Source organism: Sciurus vulgaris (genome assembly GCF_902686455.1).
Source record: "Sciurus vulgaris genome assembly, chromosome: 15".
Classification (NCBI taxonomy): domain Eukaryota; kingdom Metazoa; phylum Chordata; class Mammalia; order Rodentia; family Sciuridae; genus Sciurus; species Sciurus vulgaris.
The window spans coordinates 87,094,156-87,115,023 of NC_136476.1; the positions used below are offsets into that span (position 1 = coordinate 87,094,156).

The window sequence follows — 20,868 nt, forward strand, 5'->3', positions numbered from 1 at the left end:
CAGGCAGACCTGGTGGACTCCAGCCTGCTGTGTGGACTCCGCTCCACCTGGCAAGCTCAGGGCCAACCTTGGAAGCTCAGAGCACTGTGTGGGAAGTGTGGCCCACTTCCAATCCCATAGGCTGCTCCTTCCCCCTTTAGACAGGTGATGGGGTGCTTCCCAGATGAAAGAAGTGGAGACCTTTAAAAGGGTGGTGGATGAGGGGTCAAGTTCAAGGAGCGTTCCCCAAGGTTGGCTGACCCGAGTCTGGAGTCCGACCCCCCTTGGTCCTCTGCTACTCACCCAGGCTGAGGCGGCCCTCCACTGCCCCGTCTACGGAGGGGTCCTGGTTTCACCTGCACTGTGTGGTGCCCCGTACCCCGCTTCTCACGGTCAGCCTCATTCTGGTCATGTGACACTGCCTCCCACTGCTGAGGAGCCCGAGGCAGACGAACAGCCCTGCTGCAGGTAGGGCGGTAAGGGGGAGGGTGCTGGGGTGCGGGAGGTCTGGGCAGCCGGGGCAGTGTGGCGCCCTGAAGCTCTGAGTGAACTGGGCAGATTGGAGAACTAAGGACTCGGGAGCAAGTGACGGGGGAAACTAGTTAAAATGCACATGGCCAGGCGGACCCCACTTCTAACGTCCTAGAGGCAGAAGGTTGTTCTCTGTAGAGCTGAAGAGAAAGGGCAGAACTATTTCTGTATCACGTGAATGTAATATTTGGAAGAGGGGTTGGCCAACCACAGCCCCCTGGCCAAACATGGGCGCAGTCACAGAGTCGTGAGCAGAGCAGGGTAGGTACAAGCTCAGCTTTCTGGCCAGAAAACCAACAAGGAGTGCACCAGGGAGCTGGTCGTTACCAGGGAGATGCCAGAGAGGGGTCAGGAAAGCAATGCGTGCATCCATTTTTGTGTTGCTACAACAGCCGAGGTAGGATAACTTAATAAACAAGTTGTATTTAGCTCACAGTTCTGGAGGCTGAAAGTCTGAACAGCCTAGCACAGGCCCTGCTGAGCCCCAACCAATCACAGCATCACCCCCACCCCACAGAGGACAATGGGGCCCTGCAAGAAGGAGCTCCATCTCGAAGCAGAAAGCCCAGGAGACGGGGCCAGGCCCAGGCCCAGGCCCAGGGCTGTATACCTGCTTCCTCTCAAGAACGAACTGGGGTCTCACGAGAGACAGCTGTGCCCTCCACAGTGCCTCCACTCACCCAAGGACCCCCGCCCAGGATCCGGCTCCCAACACATGGAATTGGGGGACAAGCTATCTCCTGACCAAAGCAGCAGCCAAATAAAGTTATCCATGAGTTCCTGGCCTCCCCTGCAGACCCCAAATCCCGCTGGCACGACTTCTCGACAAAGACCCTAAGGCAGGTGTTATTAGAAAGTCCCACCTAATGAGGGAATGAAAGGTTGAGAGACCGGCCAAGAAACAGAAGCAGAGAGAACTGAAGCAACCTTCAGAACCAAGAAGAGCAACAACCAAACGGAAGGACTCCCCAGATGGGCTTGTCAATGGAACCCAGGAGAGGGGGGAGTCCAGGGGCCTGGCAATAGTGCGGTGCAAACGTTTGATCAGATCAGAGAAGCAGAGGAAAGAAAAACAAGCCCAGGGCCTCAGGGACCTGTGGGACAACACAGCCCTGTCCCTGGGTGCCAGAAGGAGAGAGGCACACAGAGTTCTCAGGGTTCAGCTGACAGGACCATGGCCATCTTGGTCAAAACCTATTTTGCCTCCTCTCTCCACCCCATGCCCTGACCTGGACACGCTCCCAAGCACTGTGGGACAGCATCCTTAGGAGAGAGCGTCGTGCCAGCCCCTGATGCCTGAGCAGCACTGTAACTGATGTTGAACATGCGAGGAAATTTTGAGGAAGCCAGGTACGTTCCAGCCACTGGCCCACCCTTGGCTAGCTTGCTTAACCCCCTTCCTCTTGCCTCAGGATGTAGGGATGCCCTATCCTACTGCCCCGGGGACATTCTTCTGTCCCTAAGTCCCCAATGAGTGGTATTTTGAGCAATCCGGGATCTGTCTGCCTCTTTCTTTGGCCTCAGGTTTTCTGAAACAGGGCAGGGAATTACTTAAAGAAAGTAAGACAAAATGCAACAGCTCTCAGCTGCTGTGTGATCCTGGGTGCTTCCACGTCATGCGCTGTTGCCTTGTCCCCTCCCTCCACATGCACGCTTCTGTAACTGTCCCTTCCTTGGACTCTCCTGGGACCCCCCGAGTGGGCTGGGCCTTTCCTTCCGGGGCCTGGTCACCATGGCTCGACACAGGAAGAACACCTCACAGACAGCCTTCTCTCTACAGGTCTGGCCATCCCTGCCCTTGGAGAGGAACACGTCCCCTCACCTCCCTTTGTCCTGACAGCAGAGCCCCCACAGCAGTCTCACCCTCTTGACGCAGTCCTCTTCAGTCAGCCGCTGTTGGATCAGCCTGATGAGCAGCGTGCTGGGAACTCTCTAGAGGGAAGAAAGACAGGGCATGAGGCCCCAGCCCGCATCCTGGCGCTCAAGAGGGCCCAAGCTGGCAGCCCCCACCTGCCCCTCCTGCCTCCGCCACCCAGCCACGTCCTGGAGCTTCCTTCTCCCTGCACCAAGCACCTGGTGCTATCCTGTGCCCCTTCAGAAGACCCCAGCCACTCCGCCTGAGCAACTCCAACCCCACCCCAGTCTCAGGGCAGCTGCCTGCCTGGCCTGCCAAGCACTCCCCACTGCAAGAAATGCATGGCTGTGTCTGTGTCCCCAGTAAACTGCAGGGTTCTACAGGGGAGGGACTGCGTCTTGCTGCCCGGGTGCCTCCCACAGGGTGGGTGGGGAGGGGCCCAGGCTCTTCCCAGGCGCACCTTGGTGACGGCACACTGATGAGGGACACGGCAAGTGCTGTGAAGAAGGGCATCCCCAGAAAAGTGGCGGACAGGTACCAGCCAACAGACCACTGTCCCAGCACCAGCAGTCAAGGTCATAGGGGCCCAGCTGACCGATGAATGAGCCAAGCTTCAAATCCCTTAGTTCATGCAGCAAGTAGGGATCATTTGCTACAATAACCCTGTACAATCTGCACTGTCTTTATCCCTCTTTTAGAGACAAGGGAGATGGGCTCAGGGAGGTTATGGCATGTCCCTAGGGTGTCAAAGCCAGGCGGTCAGAGGCAGGGCCTGAAGCCAAGACATCTAGCCACAGCCATCTCTGAAGCACTGCGCTCTCCACCTGCCTAGTCAGCCTGGCAGTGACAAACGGGGCAGGAAGGGCTGGGCCAGGGCAGGAAGCTGGAACTGGCTCTCCTCTTCTGAGCGATCTCTCTTCAATAGAGTTCAGGTCTGGATTTTCACAACCAGATCTGATCTGAACTCACAAAGCCTCCAACACCACAGCCAATACCCTGGAAACCCCTCCCCGGAGTCCCTTCCGCTGAGATCCCAAGTCCCTGAGAGCTGGTGTGTCCCCAGACTCCAGTGCTCTGCCGCAGGAGCCTCCAGGCCAGCCCAGATCACACATCCCAAGCTGCACGGGGCCACCTCGTCCCCAGGTATGGTAGGAGGGGCCGTGCCGGGGCAGCCGAGGGCACACAGAGCTCCTGGCTGAGGGTGCAGGGCAGAGGTCTGCCTCACGCTCTTCACCAAGACAGGGACGTTGCTCAGGGCCGTTGCAGAGGAGCCGTTGCTTCGCTTCCCAAGTGTCCCAAGGGCTCGTGGCAGCCCTGGTGGCACTGTACTGATGCTAGAGAAGAGGTCACATTCTAGAAGTGATGTGTAGGGTCAGAGTGACCAGCTCCTGCCTCCAGGGGACAAAGCATGTCACAGGGCTCCTCAAGCAGGCTGTGACATAGAAACAGTGCTGAAAAGGGTCCAAGCACACGGCAGCTCTGTGCGTGGTGTGAGGGGAATGGGCAGCCCCCAGCGCACTCCCGCCCAGGAACGAGGCTCTCTGGGCCTGCAGAACAGGTTGAGTGGGTTCACACAGCATGACTGACCCAGGCCCTGGGGAGGGAGGGGGCGCCTGCGTGTGCAGAGGAGTGGGGTGGAGGCAGGCACGACCCTGCACGCTCGGGGCCTCTGGCACTCTCCTGGGGCAATGTGCACAGGTCCCAGACAAGAGCAGGCTGGACCTGGACATCTGAGGGTGGAGGTGAGGGCTGTCCTGGGGAATAAGACATTCAGGGAAGTGGCCACAGGGCCAGCCAGGTGCTGGGAAGGAGGGGTCGAAGGGTCCAGTGCAAGACCCCGCTAGGAGGAGGCTGCCAGAGGGAGCAGAACCGTAGGGAAAGACCAGCCCAGAGGGGCACCGCACTGGCCTGGACCCAGGATGAGGGGCTTCAGTGCACTGGGCCCTAGGCTCTTCATCTGGAAAGGAGACGAGAATGTGCTGCAAAGGGCAGCCACGGGGATGAAATGAGATAATATCAGGACGAGGATGGAATGGCCCTGTGGCCAGTGTCACCCTGCACACCTGAGGTGCGCCTGCATTTCTCCTTCCTCCCTGCAGGACAAGCAAGGAGGGCTGGGCTCCAGGGAGCCACTGCCAGATCCTTGTCACCTCTCCTTGTCGTGAACACCAAGAGCCGAAAATGTCCTCCCATTCCCAACCACACCGCTGATAAAGGACGGGAAGTAAAAATGAATTCCGCACACGAGGCCCACTGGGCACTGCGGGGCTGGGGGATCCTGCAGCCTTTCTCCCAGGACAGAGAGCCGTCTCAGCGTGAGGGCTCATCTCCCCACTCTGCCCTGGGCAGGCTCCTCCCTCTTGGCTACATAATGGCTATGGCAGCTCCAGCTGGGAGACCTTGGGCAGGCCTGGACCTCCTGAAGACTCCTTAGGACTCATCTATCTCTCCAACAGAAATCAGTCATAGTACTGCGGCTTTTGCTCTTATTTTTTCCCCATGCATTCAGCCCCTGTATTTCCTTTAAGGAGTCACCCTCTTATGTTGGTGGGGTCAACCTCCCCTTCAGATTCACTCTACACTAGGCGTGTGACTTACTCAGAAGCTGCCTCCAACCCATTCCCAACCCATTTTCACACCCAGGCCCAGGACATCAGCACAGTAACTGGAGGAAGGAATCATTATTCCACCAGACCAGAAGCTAGAGGCCGTGAGAGCTGGAGCTGGAGCAGCCACTCTGCAAGCATGAGGAGTGTGAGGGAATGAAGAAAGAGAGAGGAACCAAGCTTACCCCAGGGCAGCTTTCTAGGAATGTGGAATTGGAGGGAAAAATAAGAGAGAGAGAGAGAGAGAGAGAGAGAGAGAGAGAGAGAGAGAGAGAGAGAGAGAGAGGAAGAGAGAGAGAGAGAGAGCAGATAATAAGAGCATAAGGGAGGGAGCAGCTCTCCTGGGAGTTGGCTTTGCAATGTGTTCACCTGGAAAGCATGGGGCCACCATGATTTTCAAGAAGCAGATAGCAAAAGACAAGTGGGAGAGCAAGGGGAGGCAGGGATGGCCCAGGCCCGCGCCAGGCCTGGCTGCTCCCTCTCTCCAGACCCTGTGTCCTTATGAGACTGTGAGCCCCCACCCCAGCCTGCGCCCCCGTTCTTGCTTAAGCCAGTGGCTCTGAGCAACAGCCTGGTGGGAGGGTTTGCTGGCCCACCCTGCAGATGGGTCCTGAGGTCTGAGCGGAGCTGAGGACCCACATCCCCACAGGCCCTCAGGTGATGTGGAGGCCGGGATGCAGGATGTCACCTGGAGAACACCTAGGCCCAGGGAGGGCTGAGGGACAGGGAAGTGTCTTTCGCCAGTGCCCACAGATCCCAGGTGTCCGGGGAAGCCTCCCAGGTTGTGGGGAGCACGGAAGGCAGTCCTGCCCGTTCCCCCACCCCCTCCTGGCCCTTCAGGCCCCCTCCCAACCCGTTGGAGCTGGTTCCATCCTGAGGCTGTCTTCTTCCCTGACAACACCCACTCAGGCGGCAGAATTCCAACACGGACAGGACACAGGGGGACGCCAGTCAGGGCGCAGGAGGGTGCCAGTCGAGGACACAGTGGGGTGCAACCAGTCAAAGAACTGGGGTTGAAAGGCAGCAGGTCGGGCGGGGCGCGGCACCCCCTGCAGCCCTCGCCACAGGAAGAGGCCTGCGGCTTTGAGCAAGGCCCATCCAAGTGCCCCCCACTGTCGCTGCCGCTCTGCTGTCTCGATGCCAGCTTTGATGTGTCACGTCAGCAGTGGGGGCTTTCGGGCCGCTTCCTGAAGCCCTGCCAAGATGTCTTTGCAGGAGTCGGCTCCCTCCGCCTGAGCTCTGTGCTGCTCTCCCAATCCAGCCCCTCAAAGCCTGGATTTGAAGGAGCACGAGGGACAAGTGGACAGCGCCTGGTGAAGCCACTTCTGGTCACAGAGAAGGCCTGGCCCGGGTACACTGGGCCTCTGGGCTCCCTGCTCTGAGGGGAACACACCCACTGCCTCCTTGCCCAAGGACAGGGTGGGCTGTGCTCGCCCCAGCCGGGCAGGGGCGCGGCCCTCCCTGGAAGAAGGCTCTGCCCCCGGCCACCTCACTGGTCCAAGCCTGGCTTCTTCACACTGGCTTGACATGAGCCTGTGTCACCTAACACCAGAACCTATTCTCAGGGACCCTAATGTCCCTGTGTCACCATGATGGGTGACGTGTGCTCAGAAGCCACAGGCATTCTGATCTGCAATATCAAGTTCAGGGGTGAAGTGGGGGGAAAGCTAAGGTGTCTGGTCTCTCCCTTCCCACCCTTTCCCTAAAAGGGCTCCTGCAGGGGAGGTACTGGAGCTCAGAGAATTCATTAGATGACTCTCTCAAAGTCTCTGCAGCTGCTTAGAGCTGCCAGAGCAGCAGGAGCTGGCAGGCCTGTCCCCTAGAATCTGGAAGGGAGATTTCAGGGACAGGGGATGAGAAGACGGAGGGGACAGAATCTTTGAAGGAAGACAACAGAGGCCATGATGTAGCACCTGGCCAGGCCCACCAGGGCAGGGGAAGGCTGGTGACTTCAAAGGAAGAAGGGAGCCCGAAGAGCCTGTTCACGGGTTTATCTAGGTGGCCCGCCTTCCTCTGCCCCAAGTCTCCAGCCCAGGCCTGTCCCTCTCTACTGCCCCCAGTGCTTGGTGGAGGGAAGGACAGGAGAGAGGAACCCAGGGCTTCACACCTCAGCTCAGCCTGGTCCAGGAAGGGAGTAGCAGGCTGGCTGGAGAGGGTGGCCAGCAGTGAGGGGGACAGCAGCAGGACTCAGAAGCAAGAACCAGTGGCCTATTCCCCATAACTGCTCAGCACTTTTGGGAGGACTGTCCCTTGTGTGCTTTTCTTGGCATGACTGCACGTGGCCCCAGGGCACCCTGGGCCTCACAGCCCTACACTCCTCAGTCCCAGCCAGGGCCCAGGCCTTCGGAGGTGGTTCAGAATCGATCTAAATCCATTAGCCAACCAAGCTGCCACCGACTGGTGGGTAGAAGGCCTGCTGGCGCCCAGCCCCTGGCGCGTGCTTAGTGTGCAGCGCTGCTGGTCTCCCTGTGGCCAGACACACCAGGGGCAGGGAGGAATTCCTCTTCCCCAGCACTGAGAGCTGTGCTCAGCATATGGGGGCAATTAGGAGGCAGTTCAGGAGCCATCTGGAAAAGCCTAAGAGGGAAACGTATTGGCAAGGTGAGAAGCGGCCGGGGAGGGCAGAGCCACGAGCAGAAGAGGAGGTTTTTGAGGTATCATCGTGCTTGCAAACGGAGCAGAGCCTCAAAGACTCAAGTCAGCAGTCAGTGCGCAGGAGATGTTCAATGAGAGGCCTCGTCCGGGCGGCCCTCTGCAGCAAGGGGCGGCTCAGCGCTCCCTCCCCGCTCTGCAGCACCGGCTGCCGCCTGATCAGGCCTCGACCTTGGCTTTCATCTTCCCCTCCGCCCTTGCTTCTGAGCCAGGAACCCCAACAAGACACCCTGGGAAGCACTCGGATGAGGTCTGAAATGTGCTGGTAATTAGCGTAACGAAGCCCAGGAGGAATTTCCTGAACTTCCTCCTCTTGGTGGAATTTTGTGAACCTAATAAGGCATCTGCAGCCTAGAAATGAGCCACCTCCCCACCGTGGAGAAGCAGGGTCTGGCAGAGCCACGTTCCCAAACCGCATTCCTAACCCCAAGGGCAGGTGTTCCTGAAGCTCTGTCCCCCAGGACTGTGGGGCGCCTTGGGAACAGTGGGTGACGGATCTTCCTGAGTGAGGTCTTCCTTCTTTCCCATCAAATTGCTGTCATAGGACAACTTGGGCCCGGGGTCTGCCTCACCACCCTGCATCTCTGAGCACAGCCCTCCCCCAGCCTGAGACTCACAGCCATGTCCCTGTGCCAGGGCTTCATGCAGCCCTCTCTGCCCCCCCACCAAAGCTGACTGTTCCTGGGACACCTGACCAGCCAACTGGGGCAGATCTTTCCTGAGAATGGGGCCTCAGTGCTGCCTCTGGGGGCACTTTGAACAGAAGACGCAAGAGCTGGGACAGAGTGGTGGTCACGAGTGACAAGACTACAGATAAGAAACACGGGGGGGGGGGGGGGGCTGCAGAGAATGGGTAAGAGACACGTGCCCCAGAGGCCAAGAGAGGCCCAGGTTCCACTCCTGGCTGCTGAGTCACGTCCCAGGAGTCAACGACCCCTTCAGGTCCACCTTTCTGCTCCGAGCAGCCCGGGTGCATTCCTGCCACCTGCAGCCAGGGACTGGGCCAGGAGAGGTGTCCTGCAAGCCACCACTCACAGGTGGCCCCCAAGGCCTGGAAACCACTCCCAAATTCTTCGAGCAACAGAGGCCACAGGAACGTGTGGAAATGACCTTGCCACTGGATGAAGACAGAGACAGCAGGGCGATCCGAGGTCTCGCCCACTGGCGGTCAGGCCTGGACAGAGTTGAACCAACCACCATGCAGGATAAGCACCTGTCGGCACCAGGGACAGTGTCCCCGGAACCCCACCCCCATCACACCCTCAACTCTCCACTTTTGTCAGATTTTTGGCAACTGTCTTTATCTGTTACACTCAACTTGAAGTGCACTATTGACACAAGTGTCCTTTGGCCTGATGAGGTCTAGAAGTTTGGCTTGAAGATGCCATCAAACATCACGTTTCTGTCTCAGGTGTGAGTGTCACAGCTGGCTGCGTCTGGCTGGCATTTAGCACATGGGCTGATGCACACGCAGGATCCCCACGCTCTGGATTTTAAGTTATGGAAGGGCCGAGGGGTCCAGTAGTGGCCTGAACCTGCAGGCAGACCAGGAGGCCAGGGGAAAGGCCTGGAGAGCCCAGCACACGCTGAACCCTGAGACACCAGGCTCCTTTCCCCTGCGCCGGGTCCCCTTACAAGCAGGGAAGCAGGTCTTGGGAAGATCGCCAGGACAGGAGGGCCCTGCTTCATGCTCCAAGGGGATCCTGAAGAAAGACTTTCTGTTTGAACTGAAGAGAAACTGACATGCCCAAGCCCCATGGTTCCCTTTAAAAGGTGTGGGGCAAGTATGGGGCTGGCGGGGGCTGGAAACAGCATGTCTAGTCCCCATAGGACACTCCCATGATATCCGTGAAAGAGACAGAGTAGGTGGGAGCTACCTGGCCCTGAGGGTGGACACTGTGCCACAGGAAAATGCCCCTCAGGCCCAGCTCGGGAGCTTTCAGTCAGCTGAACGTGCTGATGCCCTTTCCACCCACAGCCCAGCTCAGCCCTGTGACCCTGGGTAGGCCACAAGGTCCACCATCTGCAAGATGGAGACCACTGCTTTGCCTCTAATCTCTTTGCTTGGCTGACCTAAGAAGCAAAGGAGCAAGTCTGGACCATCAGGACAGAACAGTACTCCTCGCTCCATCATGCCACTTCCCCACCAGGACGCTGGACCTGGTTCCAACCATCCCCTCCATCACAGCTCGCCTGTGTCTGACTTCACCCCTCTCAATCCAAAAGGAAATGGAAACTGGCTGGGCACAGAGAGGGGTGAAGGTGAAGGGGTGCTGGGAAGGCTGTCACTCTGTCCCAGCCCCTGCACTCAGGGCCAAGCCTACCTTGAATTTCTGGTAATGTTTTCTGGCTTCAGTGGCCACAGAGGAAGATTTTCTTTCTGTTAAGTTGTCCCTGGTGAGGAGATTGCTATTCAGGTGTTTGCAAAGCCACATTGCCTGAAGGAAGGAAAGTAGCAAAGAAAGCTTGAGCGAGCACAGTGAATACCTTGAGAGTCCTTCTATTCAATGCCCCGCTCCTTCGAGATTCTACCAGAAAAGGCCAGCTGTGGGGAGGTATCAGTATTTGTGACTGGGCTGATGCTCCAAGGGGTGGCACCCTGCGAAGTCCCTGTCAGCCTGATTCCTGCTTATATGCACCTGCTCCAGCCACTGACTCCTCGGGAAGCTGGAAACCTACCTACTGACAGGGAGGCCCTTGCTGCCCTTGGCCTGCCTTTCTGTGGGCCACACGTTTTTAATTCAAGGAAGGGTTAGGCCAGGAAAGGTGGGGACAAAAATATGGTCACAGCCCCCACTCGCTGTTCATTTCTTTCTTAAACACAGGGACATGACATTTTCATGAGCTCATTGATGACTGTGATGCAGGGCCTACCAGAAATGCATGTTAAGGCATAATGATGCATTAAAATGTTCTCAGCACCAAAATAATGCTGGCACCCATTTCAGCACCAGGATGATTCTGAAGACCCTCCCAGTCCTCTGGGCTGGTGTGGACCTTAACTCTCCCTGCCCCTCCTGCTAGGACGCACCAGGGACGATGCGGGGCAAGAGCCCTGCCTGCAATTTACAGTGATCTCTGCGTCTGCAGTCACACTTGTGCTCAGGGCGGGCATGGTGCGTTCACCCGAGGCCTGAGCCTCAACGCCAGCTGCCACCTGCCAGAACCTGATTCTTCAGAGGGACAAACTTGATGGCCTCAACCTTATAGGGACTTGATAAAGGAAGGCCTCTGCACTCTGAGTCTGCTCTGACCAGCAAATCCCTCCTAGTGATCCGAGAAGGGCCAGACTGAGGCCAGGATGGCCCTGAAGGTAACAGGACAGAAGCCCTTTCCCAAAGGGAAACCCTCCCCTGAGCATCTAGCCTCTCCTTGAACACTCAGCTCAGAAGAGAGGTGCAATGCTTGTCTAAATGCAGACTGTCACTCAAGGGCCCTATGTCAAAATCTGCCTGGGAGCCTTTTCCAACTGGTTTTCTGAGCCCTGCCCTGGGAGATTCTGGTGAAGTCGATCCATAGGGAAACCTAGGAACTGGCATTTTTTCAAAGCACCCTGATAATGCTAATGACCCGTGGGCCTGGGAGCCCCAGTTTCTAAAGCAAATCGGCGAGAGAGGTTGGGTTCGGGGAGTGGGCCGTGGAAAGGAATAGAAACTGGCAGCCTGATGCTGAGGAGCCAGAGACAAACTAGACAGGGACAGAGGGTGGGCTGACAGCTGGACAGAAGGAGCAGCTGTGCGACTCCAAAGCCAGAGCAGACGAGGGTGCTCTGCATAAAGATCGGCCAGCGTGACTCCTTTTTGGAATTCAGGTGCCAGTTAACTGGCAACAGGCCGCCCTAGGATTCCAGTCCATGAGGGGTGCACAGGGCCATGAGTTGGCCCCTGGGACAGCTCGCTGCTGTTCACCAACAAGCTTTTAGGAGGAGGAAAGTGTCCTACCTCACGACTCAAATTTCAACACGTTTGTGGCACTTAAAAAAGGGGCTGGGGTTTTGGCTCAGTGGTAGGGCACTTGACTGGCATGTATGAGGCCCTGGGTTCAATTCTCAGCACCACATATAAATAAATAAATTAAATAAAGGTCCATGGCCAACTAAAAATATATATATTTATTAAAAAAAGTGGACCTGAAGATTGAAGCCATAGGTGAAATGAAGCACAGCAGCTTCGGGTCAGCGTTTGCCTTGGGGGAGGGAGTCGGTGAGGTGAGGCGGGGAGGGCTGAGCTATTTCCCATTATCTTCAAAGTTGTAGTTTCCTTAAAATGGAGAGAGACCAAAGAAAAGATAGAAAAATGATAAGCTTGTGTAAGATCTGGAGTTGGGCACATGCATACCTATGAATTAGTTCTGTGCTTTTCTGATTGTTTGAAATATTTCATAATTAAAATTTTAAGGCTGAATCTTAAGACCAAACACTCTTACTTCTTGAAATGTCTCCTAGGCTACAGCTAAGGATGTGCAAAGATAGTATTCACAGGGCTGGGGTCATGGCTCAGTGGTACAGCACTTGCCTAGCACGTATGAGGCACTGGGTTTAATCCACAGCACTACATAAAAATAAATGAATAGCGGAAAGGTATTGTTGTCCATCTACAAGTAAGAGTATATAAAAAGAAAAAGATAGCATTCATGTAGGCGTGAGAACACTCTGGAAGGTGCATCCCAAAATGTTGAAGTCTGCTTGTCCCTGGGTGGAGGGGGGACGATATTTTTGTGTTTCCTAGGTTTCCATCAAGAACACACGTGTGCTTTGTAACAAGGAAACAAGAAGGAAGAGAAGGCAAAGAAGAAGAACGGCCCTGCTACGCTGACACGCCACTGAGGCCTGGGCTCCTTCCTGCCGGAGCGCAAATGAGAGATGGCAGAGCCCCAGCGCTTAACATGACACACTTACGATAGTTGTTTTCCCCGAGGCGGGCGGACCTAATATCACAATCTTCGGCACTGTGGAATAAAAAGACCTGAATGTCACCACTCTGGAAGACAAGCGGCCTCCCATGCCCGTGGCGCGCTGGGTGTATTTATCTCTCTCCTCCCCAGATTTCATTTCTGCTGGTGACACGGTCATTTGTAACCCAGTGGCTCAGAGACGCTCGCACCATAGAACATATTCTCTGTGTTTAGAGAGGTAAGTGATCACTGAGATGGTTTATTTTTCTATCTCCATGGGGACCTGGACACGGTAACTTGTTTGCCGAACTAATAAATATCGAGAACAATTGGGACTTCAAACACCATAAAGCATTTTAAACAGGGACTTTGTCTCAGGGACACTCTCTCAAATAAAGTTGTATTTTATGTAAATCGACCTTCAAAGCTCTTTTTATATTTATGCCTTTTTACTTAGCAAATTGTATTCCCCGTCATTTTATAGAGGAGAATAATGGAAAAAGGCCTGGAATGCCTGGGCCAGATTTATAAAACCCAAGACAGGAAAGTCTTTGTTTTCAAATATGGGCATTTCTATGCAAATGGAAGAAACTGGCAGCTCATTTGTCGCCATAGCCCTGGCTCTGGAATGTTCTTGGCCCTGCAGGATTCCTAGAGCGGCTCCCACACTGGGGAGCAGGTGCTGAAGATCAGGAGCGAAGACCACCATTGGAGGGGAGCAGGCGGGCATGCGCGCTGGAATCAAGCGGCAGAAACGGGACACAGTCTGGACAGACAAACCTGCAGAAGCTTCTCGCTGAGAACCTTCTTGATTACGTTGCCTCCCCCCACTTAAGTGAGTCATCTTAGCGAGGCCCTGACCCGCAGGGCAGAGGAACACTGCTCCAACTCGCCGAGCCTCTGTCTACACAAAGAGCCCGTTCCTGCCAGGCCAGCGGGAGGGCATCTCAACCGTGCAGAGGGATGTGTAGGACCTACTTTGGGGATAGACAGAGAAGGAGCTAGATGGTTTCCTCTTGGCCAGCAATTTAATGGTCAGCACTGCTGTGCCCTGCCAGGCTGCTTGGGTTTAAACAGAGTTTTGTTCATGGCACTTCACATTTTCAGGGGAAAGGAGGCAAGTTCAAGATGATTCACTGATCCACTGTGCAGACACTCCAGAGCACTCTTCACTCTGGGCTGGAGGCTGCTGAGACAAGCAGGATGGGTGACTGACCAGCTGGGAATGGGGTTGAGCAGCCTCTGGGCTCTGGCCTCCAGCAGGGAAGTACTCTCTCCCCAGGACATGGCTTTCTGCTGCTGCTTGACTTTTAGGTGTCCGTAACAAACTGCTTTCACCCCCCTGAGGTTTTGTACACCTCTGTATATTTACAAAGCTGGCCCACTAGGCCCTGATGTTGGAGTGGAGGTGACTGCTTCTTGAAGCCCACCGTGCTTCCTGCCGGTGGCAATGTGAACGAGGGGCGTGGAAGCCAGGGACAGGGCAGCCCGGGCACCTCCTACAGCCTGGCTCCTGCCCAGGAGTACTGCAGTGCTGCCACTCAGCAAACCATGGGGGACACTCTTCTCTTCAAGTCAAACACATTCTGCCCACATAGCTTGCAATACTCTTCTGGCCGAAGGCTGTGAGGAGGCTGGCCTCCCATCCAGAGCCTTACCTAGCTGGGGCAAAGAATCAACAGTCCCTCCTGGATCTGGGGCACTGTGGCCTTTCTCATTCTTCCTGCAGATGTCTCTTCACACTCCTCACTTGTCACTTGTCACTGCCCTATCGGGAATGTCCTCCTTGCTCCTACCCACCAGCAGCCCTTGGGCCCCCAACGTCTCCTTCTGTCCTGGTTCTCCTGCTGGGGGCTCTTGACCAAGCGTGCAGTGACTCACCTTTCACCTTGGAGAGCTTCGTCCCCAGCAGGAATGCGGCCACCTGGCTGTCACCAGGGAGCAGCTGCTCCCTGAGGGTGGGTACCAAGGCTCATCCCCTTTGCCTTCCCCACGGGAGCTGCTCACCCTGCAGCACCCATGGGGGTCCCCTTGGCTGTCTCTGTAATCACGAGTGTCTTTCACCCTTGTCATCACCATTATTGCCACCTTACAAAGGACTCCCTCTGCCAGTCAGAGGTGACTGAGTGAAGCAGAAAAAGGGTTTAGTCAAAGACCAGTGTGACCGGGAGAGTCCTGTGCAGGCTGGGAGCAGGCCCAGGGCTGCCTGCCAACTAAGGCCTCCAAATGGTCCAGGGGTAAGAGCCTGACTGTGCCAGGAACTCCACACCACAGCCTGTGCCCATGATGCCGACACGGGTGAGCGGCCACAGGCTCCACACTACCACTGCTGCCCAGAACCAGGACTGGCGGAGCCCCCAGGGAGAGGCTCATGTGACAAGGGCAACTGAGGCTACAGGCCCAGATCGCAGCCATCACGGAAGCCCAGAAGGCACTTCCAACATCTGGGGTGGGAGCCAGGACAGGGACTCGGGGGCCCATTCTCTCTCTGGGCCTGTAAGTTGGGGAAAGTCCTCGAAGGGCCCTCTACTTGGGTGAGAAAGTCACAGCAGGTGGAGAACATAACTTGCGGGTCCAGTCTAGAAACGAGGGGGCTTTGGAGACACCTAGTCAGGTGAGACAAGCTGGGGTACAAATGGAAGGCCTGGACAGAGGGACTGTAGGGAGGTGGCCTTATGCCATGAAGTGAAGGCTTGCTCAGGTCAGAGGAGAATGCTGGCCTGGCCCCCGGGGGTGGGGGAACATGCCCATTGCTGTAAAGGGGCTCTCAGCACAGGCCTCTGCTGTTCCCCAGAACACGGGCCAGACCTCGCCCAGCTCAGGGCTGGTGGGGCCTGAGAAGAGGGGCGACGCCTGGCACCAAGGGCATTCTGGGACCAGTCCAACGCCTACGTGGTGCATTTGTTCTGGCAAAGTTCTTGGGCCCAAGACAGCTGGGGACCCCCCTCCGGGTTTCTGTAAGTGGCTCCCAAATTGTACACATCTATGAAAATACTTTAATAGGGGAACATCCACGGCCTTTCTCCCCACCTAATTTCTCACACTCATTTATGTGATTAATTTCAGTTCTTAAAATCTAACACCTTGAAACTCTAGCCTGCTCATAAGTAATTATTTATAAACAGTGTCATAAAAGGCTGCTTGACTGCCAAGAGTAATCAACTTCCTCCAACCACTTCAAAGGAAATCAAAGAACCTTTCCATCCACAGAGCCTTTTGAGGTTTAACTAGGAGCATGATTTAAAATTCACAAGAACCCCTTAGGTATTGAGCTCTAATACACAGCTTTCCTGGACAAACGTTTGATAGGAGACGAAACACACCATTACCTTCACCAGCGCCGGCTCTAATATTGCCCAGGGCCACTGTAAATGCTCACTTTGTACTAAATCTGCTCTTCTCGTGGCGAAGGGGCTGCCAGCCCTGCTGTGGCTCCCTCCCCTCCCTCCTGTGCACACTCAAGGGGCAGAATGAGTCCAGATCCCCTCCTGCTGCCCCAGCCACGCCAGTGTCACATGTGTCCAAGTTAGGCAGGCAGAGGGTTGAGGTCCTAGCTCCAGTTAACACAGGTCACTGCCTGGCCAGAAGGAGACCTGCTAATCCCATAACTATCTAGGACACTGGAAATGTTTGTTGGATGTCATGGGACCCCACTGAGCCTCCTGCACTCTTCTAGAACACAACAGGGACGACTTGAACTGAGTCCAGGCAACTCTTAGAAAAGCCACAAAAGCAAGTGGCACCCCACCTGCCCTCCTCCTAGGCTGTGGCTTCAGTTGTGTGCAGCTTGGGCAAGAAGAGGGAAGCCCACAGACAGAACATCTCAGCATCCACAAGAGCTGCCAGCCCAAGGGCTACGAGTTGTGGGGAAGGCTGAGGGAACAAGTTAACCCCCAAACAATGCTACCAGGACCCAGTGACCACACCTGGGAACCAGTGGGCTGGAAAGCTTGGAGGGCAGATGGAGGCATCCGTGGCTAGGAGCCAAACAGCGGGTCTGGATTCTTTTCCTCTGCCTGAGAGTGAAGGCAACCAGGAGGAAGGAGCAGGGGCTCCATGGAGGGCTGCCTTTGGAAAGCCAAGACCCCTGTGATGAGGGGCTGGCAAGGGGGCCATCACGAAGAGAGGAGGTGCTTGTCCTGCCAACAGCAGCTGCGTCCAAACCAGAATGATACTGGGACTTAAAAGTCCCAATTCGGCAGTGTGACACTGAAACAAATCCCCAGGCAGAGGAGCAAGATGGAAACGTGAGGAAAGGGTGGCCTTAGGGTTCAGACTCTCAAGCTTCTAGGCCAGGGCCTAGCAAAACCTGGAGGCTAGTGGCTTCAGAACACAGAGCAGGGCTCACAGGTCCCAGGCGGGACAGGTAGGAAATGCCAGCACAACCCCGGGTGTTCAGCATCAAGCACAACTTTTAATCTAGAAAAATCTCATTGAGCTCTTCACCAACAAAAGTTGAACACCACAGCCCCCAAGGTTGTCCCCTACAGAAGCACATGGCCTTGTCATCCCCTCAGTTGTCAATGACTAGCCACCAAGGACCAGGTCAGAGCTTCTTGGCCCCCGTCACAACTCACTGAACACAGCCATTCCACACAGAGGGAGACTGACACCAAGCGAGGGCAAGGACCCCACTGTCACTTCCTACTCTGGAGACAGTGACCTGAGGCTGCAGACCTGAGGCGGAACGCGGAGGGGCTCGCCTGTCTCCTGCACTTGGCTCAACCCCTCTTACTTCAGCCTGGCTCCTACTCCCTTCTCCTTTGAGTTGCACTTTGCTTTTACTTCCACCTTGCTCTGCCTCTTGACTTCACTGCCCCTCTGCCTGCTTTAGCCGTTGGTGGTGGTGGCCCGGGACAGTGAACCTGGGCAGCAGTGCTGCCAGCAGCGCTGGAGTAACAGGCGGAGCTCAGCGATGCAGCTCCAGCTCTGCCCAAGGGTAGGGAGAGGCAGGCAACGTCTTCCTCCGGGAAATGAAGCAATGCTGCTGAGGGAGGTGAGGGAAGGCCTGGGCCTTCTGAGGGCAGACCCTCCCGCTGCACCACGTAAGAGACAACCAGCCAGGGAGCAAGGCCTCTGAGGGTCGCTGTGGGGAACAGTCGATCAGGGCTGGTCAGTGGGGCTGGGCAAAGGGCAAGTCGGATGGCCCATCGTGGCTCTGCCTCCATCTGGGCACATGGGCTCTCACCAGCCCCAGACACTCAGGCCTGAATGCAGACTCAGAAAAGTGCACTGGTGGCTCTCTTGGAACCTGAGGCAGAGGTCTATGCAATGGCTTGGGGCCTAAGAAGCCCATCGCCTGATGCTCCCCAGCCCAGCGCAAGGCCATGGGGCACTGCAGTCATGAGCTTCCTTCCCCCTCCAACAACTTAGTGCTGCTTCTCCCCTGAGGCTGTCTGAACCCCACCTCGGGCACATCAGGCCTTGCCCCTCTCAGCCACACCAGCACTGACTTTTCAAAGTAGCCATGCTCCAGTGAGTCATCAAAGCTCCAGGACGTCGGTTCTCCTGACAGCTCACTCAGGAGAGCACAACCCTCCACCTGGCAAACCCACCCAGAGCACCATAGAGTGAGGGGCCTGTTCGCTCCAGGGCCTCCGGGCCCCTCCTCCTGCTTCTGCACTCTGGCCATGGGCCTGACTGACCTGCACTTGGCCGAGGCTTGGGGAGCCCTGAAACTCATTAGCTGGCACCAATAATGAGACCATCTGAAAAGCCCAAGTGCTTGCATGTCTAGGTAGAACAGAAACCAACACACCTGACAAGAGGACTGATCAGAGCGCTTAAATCCAACATGCGACATCAGCTAGGGCAGGCAGAGGCATTAATAATTGATTCCGTGGGCCATTCTGAGGTTTGCATTTTAATAACTTAGCAAGAGAATTTTTACTAGTTGGGCTCCAAAAGAAATGAAGGCATTTTTCAATTAACCACTTCAAGTTGTCAAAGCCCCTCCCCTCCCTGCTCCAGCTCCCTTCAGACACAGGTAGGACAGAGTGGCTCCTGCTGTGCCCAGGGTGGGTCAGGGACTCTGGAGGAGCAAGGGGCTGCACACCGAGTGCTCACCATTATCATTGTCACGCTGCAAGTGCTTGATCAGGAAGGAGATGGGGTCCTCGGGCTGGTAGATCAGGAGCTGCTCCAGCATGGTCTGTGGGCACAGGGCAGACAGAAGCACTTAGAATCCACAGGGCCCTGGCTGCCACCACTACCGGACATGGGCTGCTCTCTCCACTGCACCTGGCCAAACATTCCTTCCCACTGGGATCTAGCCACTGCCCCAGCTGGTATCTGCTGAAGTGCCCATGAGCAGAGGCAAGAGTGGGGTTGGGTGGTGAGGCACCTGGAGGGTCAGCACCCCGACTCAGAAGGCTGCCCCAGGCCCTCTTCCCTGGTTCCCTTATATTACCCATACAAACCTCCTCCCATGCACCTGCACTGTTGGCCCCTCCAGGGTCTTAGCAGATGCTATTTCTTAGCCTGGAAGGCTTCTTCCTCATTCCTGTACTAGCCACCTTCTACTCGGTTCTCAGGTTTCAATGGGAACATACCTTTCTGATCATGTGCACTAGGAGCCCGCACCTGTTCCATGCTCCCTGCACACCTGCTCTTGCCTCACCTTGTCCCTGCCTGCCTGACCATCCCAGCAGGCCATGGGTTCTGTTGATCTCATTGTCTGCATGGACCCCCAGGGCCCATCGTAATCCCATTAGGTGCCCAGGGCATGTTTTTGGGGACACAGTCAAGTACCTGGGTTGCTACTACCTGGGTCCTTCCAGAGGGGGTAGAATAGTTATCACTCAAGTATGGAAATAGTCCTCAGAAACTCTGGTCATTTAATTCAACTGAACAAACATGTCAAGGGCAAGCAGTTGCCAGGGTTTTTGAATGAATGGCATAGAAATGACCTGTGGCTGATAGGACTGAGGCTGGTGGGATGAGGGGGAAGGGGAAGGGGCTTCAGTCCTGAAGGCACAAGGAGTGTGGGGTGGTAAAAAGAACACCGACTTGTGACAAGTCCTGGTTCCAGCCCCACTCCAAGTCTCACCAGCAGGTCCCCTCCCTTCTCTGAGCCTCAGCTTCTCCACCTTTTCAATGACACAGATGAACTAAATCCATGTTTGCCTGTCACTGGCTTTGTTATGAGATGATTTTAGACAGTTCACTCATGATGATGTAGTTGCATATTTTAATGTGTTTAAGAAAAACTCATCAAATCTGTAATTTCAGAGAGATTGCTTAAGATAAGGCAAAATAGGTTAATTTTCAAAAGTGAGTCGATTTCAAGATATGCTTAAAACAGGAATGCGGCAGTGATTATGTGAATCTATACATCTGATACATTTCACACACACACACACACACACACACACACACACACACACTTGTGCAGGTGAAAATAAAAGAAGGCCAAACCAAGCCTGCAGTATGGTGCCCCATATCAGTTTTCTGATTTTGATAATGGACTCCTGCTGTGTTGTGTCATCACTGGGAGAACCTGTGTGAAGCGACCAGAACTCCATACTATTTGTGGGACTGAACCTAGGAGTGATGCCTCGGAGCTACACTCCAGCCCTTTAAAAATGTTATTCTGAGACAGGCTCTCATAAGTTGCTCAGGCCGGCCTGGGACTTTTGATACTTCGGCCTCAGCCTTCCAAGAAGCTGGGATTACGGAGGTGTGTGCCACTGGCACCTGGCATCCATATTAATTTTGTGATTTCCTAAGTTGGAAATTATTTTAAAACAAAAAAATTTTAAATGGAAATGGTCAAAACCCTGGCGGCAGCACCCAAGTAGGGAAGGGCTGGAAGGGGGCAGCGGAAAGCCTTCCTGGGTAGTCCCCTGGCAGGGCGCGAAGACCCGGCCTCAGCGCCCCGCGCCCCTGCGCCGCCCGACGCGTGGCTCGGCTCTTGGACCGCGCGCGCCTCGCAGGCTCCTCGTGGCCCCGCAGTCCGTTTCCACGGGAAGCACGTCTGCTGGAGGCTGGCTCAGCCGGGCTCGGCCCCGGCCCCGTGGCGTGCGCGCCGCAGCTGCGCCCGAGAGCGCGGGCGGCGGGGACGCCGCGGGGCTCGCGGGCCTCGAAGGCGCCGGGGCCCGGCCGCCGCCGCGTCCCGCCCGCCCGCGCTCAGCCCCGCAGCGGGCGTCCTCGGTGCGGGTCTCGGGTCACCTGCATGAGCTCGAAGACGTGCTTCTCCTCCCCGTACTGGGGCATTTCGGGGGGGATGAGGTGCGGGGCCGTGGTAGCGTCCATGTCGCCGCGGCGCGCGCTGCCTAGCAACTGCGTTTCCAGGCGCCGCCCGCCGCGTCATCAGCGCGCGCCGCGCCCACGCCCCGCCCACGCCCCCCGCGG

At 56.0% G+C, this 20,868-nt stretch overlaps 1 protein-coding gene across 4 annotated transcripts in view; it reads right to left on the reverse strand.

Moving 5' to 3' along the window:
- AK8 (adenylate kinase 8) overlaps window positions 1–20,803 on the reverse strand; it is a 114,952-nt gene extending 94,149 nt beyond the window's left edge. The window contains exons 1-5 of one of the 4 annotated variants that reach the window (XM_079111766.1): window positions 20,686–20,803; window positions 18,583–18,667; window positions 12,521–12,570; window positions 9,948–10,061; window positions 2,374–2,442 (exon numbers count right to left, since the gene is read on the reverse strand). In XM_079111766.1, the coding sequence (XP_078967892.1) occupies window positions 2,374–2,442; window positions 9,948–10,061; window positions 12,521–12,570; window positions 18,583–18,667; window positions 20,686–20,769 (402 nt within the window). In that variant the 5' untranslated portion in view covers window positions 20,770–20,803. Of the gene's footprint in view, window positions 1–2,373; window positions 2,443–9,947; window positions 10,062–12,520; window positions 12,571–18,582; window positions 18,668–18,949; window positions 20,513–20,685 lie in introns of those variants that run through there. The other 3 variants (XM_079111768.1, XM_079111767.1, XM_079111769.1) reach the window with 3 other exon arrangements.
- Window positions 20,804–20,868: the final 65 nt, after the last annotated feature.